General features: G+C 50.0%; 2 protein-coding genes across 9 annotated transcripts; one reads left to right on the plus strand and one right to left on the minus strand.

Annotated features, from left to right (window-relative positions):
- The first annotated feature begins 102 nt into the window (after positions 1-102).
- METTL23 (methyltransferase like 23) lies at positions 103-4,927 on the plus strand. Of its 4 annotated transcripts, none has more exons than XM_030295771.1 (5): positions 103-482; positions 2,491-2,595; positions 3,838-4,075; positions 4,160-4,244; positions 4,501-4,927. In XM_030295771.1, exons 2-5 carry the CDS (start codon positions 2,512-2,514, stop codon positions 4,667-4,669), a joined length of 576 nt encoding a protein of 191 aa, XP_030151631.1. In that variant the 5' UTR covers positions 103-482; positions 2,491-2,511; the 3' UTR covers positions 4,670-4,927. The 4 variants fall into 4 exon arrangements, with proteins under 4 accessions (XP_030151631.1, XP_030151630.1, XP_030151628.1 ...); XM_030295770.1 differs by having other exon boundaries at positions 319-482; positions 2,491-2,578; positions 4,160-4,236; positions 4,501-4,591; XM_030295768.1 differs by having other exon boundaries at positions 327-482; positions 2,491-2,578.
- Positions 4,928-5,160: 233 nt separating this feature from the next.
- Positions 5,161-8,437, minus strand: SRSF2 (serine and arginine rich splicing factor 2). 5 transcript variants are annotated; one of them, XR_003964676.1, is made up of 3 exons: positions 7,824-8,435; positions 6,907-7,604; positions 5,161-6,218 (listed from the first exon to the last, which is right to left on the minus strand). XR_003964676.1 is itself a non-coding variant. In XM_030295765.1 (3 exons), the coding sequence occupies exons 1-2, from the start codon at positions 8,183-8,185 to the stop codon at positions 7,301-7,303; spliced, it is 666 nt and encodes a 221-aa protein (XP_030151625.1). In that variant the 5' UTR covers positions 8,186-8,437; the 3' UTR covers positions 5,161-7,010; positions 7,294-7,300. The 5 variants fall into 5 exon arrangements, 2 of the variants coding, with proteins under 2 accessions (XP_030151625.1, XP_030151627.1); XR_003964675.1 differs by having other exon boundaries at positions 6,753-7,604; XR_003964674.1 differs by having other exon boundaries at positions 5,161-5,611; positions 6,117-7,604.
- Positions 8,438-8,496: the final 59 nt, after the last annotated feature.

The raw sequence follows: 8,496 nt of genomic DNA on the forward strand, positions 1-8,496 counted from the left end.
GAAGGTCAGGCCGATGGAGGCGCCTCCTCACTGCGGTCCCGCCTCTCCCGCGCCCGCTTCCGCTGTGTACGTCACTTCCGGAAGCGAGCGCTCACTCCGCCGCCCGTTTCCGGCGTGCGAGCAGCCGAGGACACCTGTCTTTTCTGTCTTCTCTGCCAGGTCTTTGGTCTCTTGCCGTACGGCCACATCGTCCCCCGAGGGGTGTGTTCCCCGCCCTTGCTGTCCCGTTGCGGCGACCCGACGGGGCCCGCGAAGGGCCACGTGGCGCCGGTGAGGCGGCTCCAGCCGGCCCCGGGGTCCCCCGCGTGCGCAGCCTGGCAACCTGGCGCCCTCCGCTGCTCGCGGCCCGCCGGGGGGCCACCGACTCCCCCACGGGCGAGCGTGGCCTTCGAGGGCATGTGGTTCGGGCCCAGCGCTTTCGGTTCTCAGAGGAGCCGGGCCTGGGGGCTGAGGGGACGGTGCTGGAGGTCAGCGTCCCGCAGGTGCGTGCAGCGGCACCCGCCGGGGGGCGCCTCCGGCCCCTTGCGGTGGCGCCCGGGGCAGGAGCTGTTTTCAGCGGCCGGGGGGGAGGGGGGCAGGGGGGGTGTTAGGAGGGGGTGGGGGACGGGCTCTGGCGGCTACCCTGCCTGAGGAAGGGCCTCCGAGCGGGAAGGATCGCGGTGGGAAGCCCTCTGACAGTCTTGAAGTAAGAAACTTGGGGGTCCTGCCAGGAAGAGAGCCCTCCGCATCAAATATTTCCTGCCCGAAAAGTGACATTTTGGACACCGAACACTTCCTTTGACCTAGTAGAAGGGCTTCTTAATTCAGCTTTATCTAGGATCGGGAATTCTACCCTCACTATCCGAATAAAGTTCCGTGGGTTGGCACCCGTTCCTTCCGGTTTACAGCTGCCCCAAACTCTCAGTAATAATAGTAATACTTTATGCGTCCGGTTTTTCGAAGCATTTTGACGTGGCCGTGTTTAGATTTGAACAGCGGTGTGTGAGGTAGGTATTAGCAAAACAATTCAGAGGGGCGTCCGACTCTTGATTGGGGCTCGGGTCGTCGTCTCAGCTCAGAGCCTGCTTGGGGTTCTCTCTCCCGCTCTCTGCTCCTCCCCCACTCACACTTGCGGTCTCTCTGTTTCAAAATAAATAAATATTTTAAAGATGATAAATGGCTAAGAGGAGGTAAAGTCTCGAGTGAAACCGTTTCTAATAGTTTTTAAATGCCTTCCCGTTGAAATACCCACTTGATTTCTTCCCGCATTTAGGAGGTGAAGATACTCCGTGTGAGAAGAACTCTTTCCACCCAAATCTGCAAACTCAACTGCTGTGATCAGAAACCCTTTAATGTATCTTGGGTGAAAGCTACCAGGGCAGGCATTTTATTCACCATGCACGTCCTACACTTAAGACCCAGTGCCTAGCATATTTTAGGCACTAAAATTTTGGAGAGCGAATTGAATGATTTGAGTTCAAACTTCCAGTTCCTTCACCTTTGGTACTTTGAAAACTTGAGCGCCCTTTCCAACTACTAGCAGCACCCTTTGCTCTAGAAAACAGACTTGCGGTTTTGCAGTCTTTCAATAACCGCTCAAGGTGTGTGCTCATTTTGTGCCTGGTGCTGTACTAAGTTTGCGTCAAATCTTCCACCATCACCCTATGGGATAGTGTTTTGCAGTGGCGGAAACTGAAGCACGGACAGGTTGAATGGCAGGTGAGGTCCCACAGGTAGTCAGTTACATATCTGGAGTTTGAACTCAGGCAGGCTCGTTCCAAAGGCGTGAGCCGTTTACTTTGCCTCTCTCGCAATTCTGTGTCTTTGCAAAGGCTCTGTATGCTGCCTGCCTTCCTAACTCCAGGACCGAGCTGCACTCAAACCTCTTCTGGAATGTCTCCCTAGCCTGTTTCCCAGGACCATACCAAACTGCCTGTGATTATAATCCTCGGATACATTCTTACTGCACTTACAGTAAAAGCTAAACTTCCTGTGGCCCAGAAGACCACACAGGTCTGGTCCCTGCCTTCCCTCTGACCTCTGCTTGTACTACCACAACCCTGCCTCCAGCCCCCATGCGCTTGCTGTGGGTGCTGTCTGAACCGTTCTATCTAGGACAGCCACCTTGTGATCACTGTCCCCCCATTGTTCCCTGCCCCCACCACTCCCATCACCCGGTTTTGTTGTGTTAGCATCCACACCAGCCAAAAACATATTCGCTTACTTATGGCTTGTCTCTTCCTAGTAGGGTATGTACATGTGTATTCCATGAGCTTTACATCCATAGCCCACTAAATCACTCCCAGTCCCTGAAATAAATGCTTGTTGAGTGGAGAGTGGCTATCCTGTGGTATTGCAGTTTCATATGCCCCATAGGATGTGAACTTTACAGCAGGGAATCACCGTTTTTGTAATAGATGCCAGTGTCAGGCACTCAGTAATTGCTGTAAAAATAAATATTCCAGCTTCCAGCAGATGAGTTATTTTTGGCTTACAAAAAATTCTTTTCAGGTCCTGCACCTCCAGTACGGAATGTATGTTTGGCCCTGTGCGGTGGTCCTGGCTCAGTACCTGTGGTTTCACAGAAGATCTCTGCCAGGCAAGGCTGTCTTAGAGGTACAAGTGCCCCTGAGGTTTCCAAGAATCCTATGTTCAGATCTAAGTCTATGTGCTGGTTACTGGCTTTTGTTTAATATTTTAAAATTGGATGATTTGGCCCGCTTGTAAGTTCTATGAGCTAAGAACGCTTTTTACATTTTAAGTTGTGTAAAAAAAGAACGTATACCAGAGACCACAGGAGACCCACCAAGACTAAAATATTTATCATCTGGCCCATTACAGTTTGCCGACCCTTACTCTAAGTGAAGCCCATTGATTAATTTCAGTCCTAGAATCTTGGTATGGAAGCAATCTCTAAGGCCCTCTTTCCAGGGTGTCCCAACTGGGTCATTTGGGGTCTACTGTGACATGTGCGGTTTCTCAAAAAACAGCCCTTTCCATTTTTGGAAATCTTGAGTGTCCTCTACTTTTCCTGATCACTCCACTTGAGACCACTGACGGCTTAGAGAAAAAAACTTTTGTCAAGTTTGCAGACGGTACAATGCTTAAACCCTAAGGCTGAAGACAAATCCAAAACTTGTAACCCCTCTGAACTTTTGCAGAACCACGTAAATGAATGGTGTGAAGGCACTTGGCATGCTGTTATCTGGCAATTTGTAGACATTCAGATTGAGAATCTCCCCACCCGTCCTTAAAACTGGAAAATGGGAAACTTGTGCTTCAGCCAAATAGACACTAAAGGCATTCGTTAGTTATTCCTTAGTATGCTTAAGACTTCAGCACTTTGAAGTCCCAACTGGAAAATCTCCTTTAGTATGAACCCTGTTGAAGATCTGTCAGGCTAGAGCCACATGAAAGAGGTTACAATTGGTAGGAACAGCCAGAATGGCTGTATGCATGGAAGTCACCCATCAAGCTTCTGGAGACCCAGTGTCCCATGTAATTAGGAGCTTTTATGGACTGTGAGAGAACGAAATGCCGCTAGTGTCCAAACTGCCTGGGGCATATTCAGCAATAAACTGCCAGAGATGCCCATGGGAATTTGGAAGCAATATTGTCGGTTGCAGAATTTCGGGCCCTGTATGGGACTTAACCTTTCAATCCAATTGAGAGACACCACTTGATTTCTACAAACCCAAAAACCTAAGCTTCACATACAAAGGCAATGTCTAATTATGGCACACTGTGCATACATGAGCTCAAGAATATACTTAACTCCCTGACCCTGTACTCAGGGAAACTAAAACCCCAAATTCCCTGCGATGCGAAGGAAAACCTTGAAATGCGTATATTCATCAGATTGGGGCCGGTGTGAGCCTTCCAGGAATCGTGGCTGCAAAATGTGGCGCCGAGGTAATACTGTCCGACAGTTCAGAGCTGCCTCACTGCCTAGAAATGTGCCGTCAGAGCCTGGAAATGAACAACCTGCCACGGGTGCGTGTTGTAGGACTAACGTGGGGCCACGTATGTCCGGATCTCCTGGCTCTGCCACCACAAGACATCATTCTTGCATCTGATGTGTTCTTTGAACCAGAAGGTAAACGTTTTTTTGCTCTTCAATCATAAATTTGGCTGAAGGTAATTTAAGTTCTTCTATTTAAGGAAAGTCCTTTCTTCCCAGACTTTGAAGACATCTTAACTACAGTATACTTTTTGATGCAAAAGAACCCCAAGGTCCAACTGTGGTCTACTTACCAGGTAAGAAGGTAAGCCTGCGTAATCCTGGGTTTTACTCTAAATTGTACTCTAGGTTAAAGATTGAATTGGATTCCCCGTGCGGGTCACGATCTCCCGGGGCCCATGAGATCGAGCCCCACGTTCAGGTCCTGCTTGGATTCGCTCTCCCTCTGCCCCTCCCCTGCTCATACTCTGTCTCAAACAAACAAAAACCTTTAAAAAAAATGTATCTAAAGCAAAACAGGAAAAGCAGAATTTCAAAAAAACAATTTATTTCTTTTTCAGTGCTGACTGGTCACTTGAAGCTTTGCTCTACAAGTGGGATATGAAATGTGTCCACATTCCTCTGGAGTCTTTTGGTGCAGACAAGGAAGATATAGCAGAATCTGCCCTCCCAGGAAGACATACTGTTGAAATGCTGGTCATCTCCTTTGCAAAAAAGGACAGTCTCTGAATCATACCTACATACAGGCTGCTCTGGGGCAATGTCAACACTGATTTGCAACCTATCGTGCCAATTAGAACTCAGACCATTTTAGCTTCTTGGGAGTGAGTACAAGCACTGGATTTGAAGATGGTCAGATCTGTCGGCCTTAAAAGATTGTGGTGGGTCACCTGGACAACACTCGTGGGTTACAAAGCCATGAAAACAAAAATAAACACACCTGTAAGAGAAAGGACTTGGACTGTTCTTTAAAAATCAATAAAAATACGACATAAATTAGACTATGACAGAAAGGGGGTAACCCACAACCTCCACAAAGTGCTGCCTTAGAGCATGGATTTTAGGGGTAGTGGGTGCTGAAACGGGGTTTCCACTTTTTAACTTAGGGAAAAAAAGGTCAAGTACTAAACATTTCGCTTTCATACTATAACAGTCAGTAACAATTCACAAGATAATTGCACAGGTCTTTCAAATAAACGGGAAAAAAAGACCAAGACATATTCTGAGAAAAGCTAACACCAAGAAAACGTTTTAATTAAACTACAGAAACAACGGTTATAGTACAGAATATCCATGAGCAAAAAGATACACCATGTTATAAGTACTTACAAAGTTACAAACCATTTGCTTCCTTAACATTTTCCGCATTTTAAGTTCATACATGAAGATGATCCGATTTACCATTTTGGGGGGAAGGGGAGAAAAAAAAAGGTGTATTTATCATCAGCTAGATGTGCTCACTGTATGCTCCGTTATTTATATGCAAGGCCCGGGTGACTGGAAGTGCAGTTGTCAGGCATTTTAATAAACTGGACAGCCATTTGTTTCTGCACGACAAGGCATCTTTACACAGGAGCAACCGGGAGAAAACAGGAAACAGCCAAGCACTCTGCACTGCAACACGCCACCTTAACAGCTAACCAGCATTACTCAACTGCTACACAACTGCGCCTAGTGCACAAAAATACACAAGAGAAGAGATTAGAATTGTGTTTGGTAAACAATCCTTTCAAAAAATCAAGTCTTTTCACCTGAAAAGTCTTTACACAAATTTGGGTTCAGATCACCACTTAGATCTGAAGGTAAATAACATATACAAACAAACTGACACCAACTTTTGTAGCTTTTTAATTTTAAGGAATGAAGGCAATGTTGAGTCAATCTCTTGACAGCTTTAGGCTGTGCGTAATGGCTGCACACGTTTCCTTAAAAGTCAGGAGGCCACAAATTAGGTTACCAATCTGTTTAATTTCAAACAAAAAAAGTCAGCACTATATAAACAAAAAGGAAAATTTACCTCAAATATCCAAGCCAATAATGAAATCTGAAGTCGTTCACCTCACTAAATTACAAGAAATTTGAATAACAGCAACAAAATGGCACATAAAATGAAGTTTGCCACCTGAGGCAAAGCTTTAAAACAAGTAAAAAGTTAGACAAAATGTTACAAAATAACCTTTTCAATAGCCAGTTGCTTGTTCCAAGGACTCTTCGATGGACTGAGTATGTGGTCCTTTTCCCCCAAGTCTTCCTTTAGTTACGTTGCTCGTCGCCACATCTAGGTTTGAAAAGAAAAAAGTTCAGCTTACCTTCCATGCTATGAAGTTACCCAAAGTGCACATGGTTTCAGTTTCAGGCATGTACTGACTAAGGCTCTGGTGAAACAAGTAGGTTACGGAAAGGTTCCACCCAGCCATTATCAGTTTTTTTAAAGAAAGGCCCAATTGGGAAATTTTCACAAAGACTAACCATCCGCTTTTACAAATTTGTGTTTATGCAATCTTGGCCAAATAACCAAGGTGAGAAATAAGGGAGGGAAAAAGAAAAAGGAGGGGGAAGGGGGAAAAAAAAGGAAGAGAGAGGGGAATTAAAAAAAAAAAAAAAAAAAAAAAAAAGGACCGTATCCAAACCAAAACTTGAAATCAGACAGTCTATTTTACGATAAATGTTTAGCTTTCAAATGAAACGTTTGGCAATTGAGAATAAAGGCTTTAAATATCTCGAGCTACTTAGGGCCCTTTCCTTTTAAAAAATAGGACCAAACAATTTAAGAGTTAAAGACACACTATCCTTTCCCCACCCAGTGCGATACCTGTAAACTTTTTTGGGGTTCCAAAAGTTCATTGCTCCGCTTTGCAATTCGTTTGCCACATCCGTTAGAATATGAAGTCCCAGTCAGTACAACAATAGTTGAACTGATTGTTTTCTCTAAGAGGATAGTGCATCTTTAACGTTTAAAGACAAACCTGCTCCAATACACGCCCACAGAAACTGGTCCCTGGAGGATCAGCCAAATCAGTTAAAATCTGCAATACTGGCCAATATTCTTTTATCAAACAGGAGACCGCAGCTTTAAAGGGGGAAAATGCAGACGTTGGATAAAAACAGCAAGAAATAGTCATTTTCATTAATAGGTCTCAAACAGTTCACGAAACAGCCATTATTATCTAAGCTTCACGCACATCCTCTCTGCAGACCCCTCTCTTCAGAATTACTCCCAAAGCCGAGTTAGCTCACAGCCGCGCTCCCGACGTCGGGAGTCGCTTTCCTACCAACACGGATCATAAACGGCTACCGCAACCCCATCTCTGCGCTCGGGTGGTGCGTGCGCCTCGGACGCCCACGGACATTACCATTTGCTTAAGAGGACACCGCTCCTTCCTCCTCGGGAGACTTGGGGGGGCTCTTGGAGCGCGACCTGGACTTGGACTCCCTCTTGGACACGGGCGGAGGACTCCGGGACCGGGACCGGGACCGGGAGCGCGAACGGGACCTGGACACCGACGACGACTTGGACTTGGATCTTCGCGCCGACCTGGACTTGGAGGTGGACCGCGACCTCGAGCGGGTGCGGGACCGGGACTTGGAGCGGCTGTAGCGGGAGCGACTGCGGGACCGGGAGCGACTCCGACTCCGGGAGCGGCTGCGGCGGCGGCGCCGAGGGCTGCGGGCGGGCGGGCGGGCGGGGCGTCAGGGCGGCCGGCGGGGCCTCGGGCCGCGCGCCCCGCCCGCCCCGGCCGCCATTACCGCGCCGCCCGCCCGCCCGGACGCCATTTCCCCGCCGCGGCCGCCCGCGCGCCCGCCCGCCCGCCGCCACGTGTCCCGCGGACCTTTGTGACCCCGCCCGCCGCCGCCCCCCCCACCCCTCCCCCGGCCCGCTCACCTGCGGCTCCGGCGCCCGTAGCCGCCGCCCCCGTACCGGCGGGGCGGCGGGCCCCGGCGGCTGTGGTGCGAGTCCGGGGGGCGGCCGTAGCGCGCCATCTGCACCCGCAGCTCGCGGCCGTCCAGCACGGCCCCGTCCATGGCGTCCATGGCGTCCTCGGCGTCGCGCTTGTCGTGGAAGCGGACGAAGGCGAAGCCGCGGGACTCCTTGGTGTAGCGGTCCCGCGGGATGTACACGTCGCCCACGCGCCCGTACTTCTCGAACACGCGCCTCAGGGTGTCGGGCGACGTGCGGTAGGTCAGGTTGTCCACCTTGAGGGAGGTCATGCCCTCCACATCGGGAGGCGGGCGACCGTAACTCATGGCCCTGGAGAGTCGGCCGGGGGCCGCGACTGCGCGCCGACAAACGAGCGGGCCCGCGCGCGCGGCGGAGACGGCGGCTTCCTCGGACTAGCCCGGCTCGACGCCGCGCCGCGCCTCTGGCAGTCGGCTCCCGCGTGGGGACGCTGGGAGAGGCCGGACGGGGCGACGCGAGCGAGACACCCACGGAGCCGACTCCACCAGAGAAACAACTGGGCGGGCAGTCGGCCCCAGCGCCCGTTTATAGCCCTCCTCACAAAATGGCGCCCGCGCCACCCGGAAATGAATCCCCTGATTGGCTCGCCCCGCCCCGC

Source organism: Lynx canadensis, chromosome E1 (assembly GCF_007474595.2).
Source record: "Lynx canadensis isolate LIC74 chromosome E1, mLynCan4.pri.v2, whole genome shotgun sequence".
Classification (NCBI taxonomy): Eukaryota; Metazoa; Chordata; class Mammalia; order Carnivora; family Felidae; genus Lynx; species Lynx canadensis.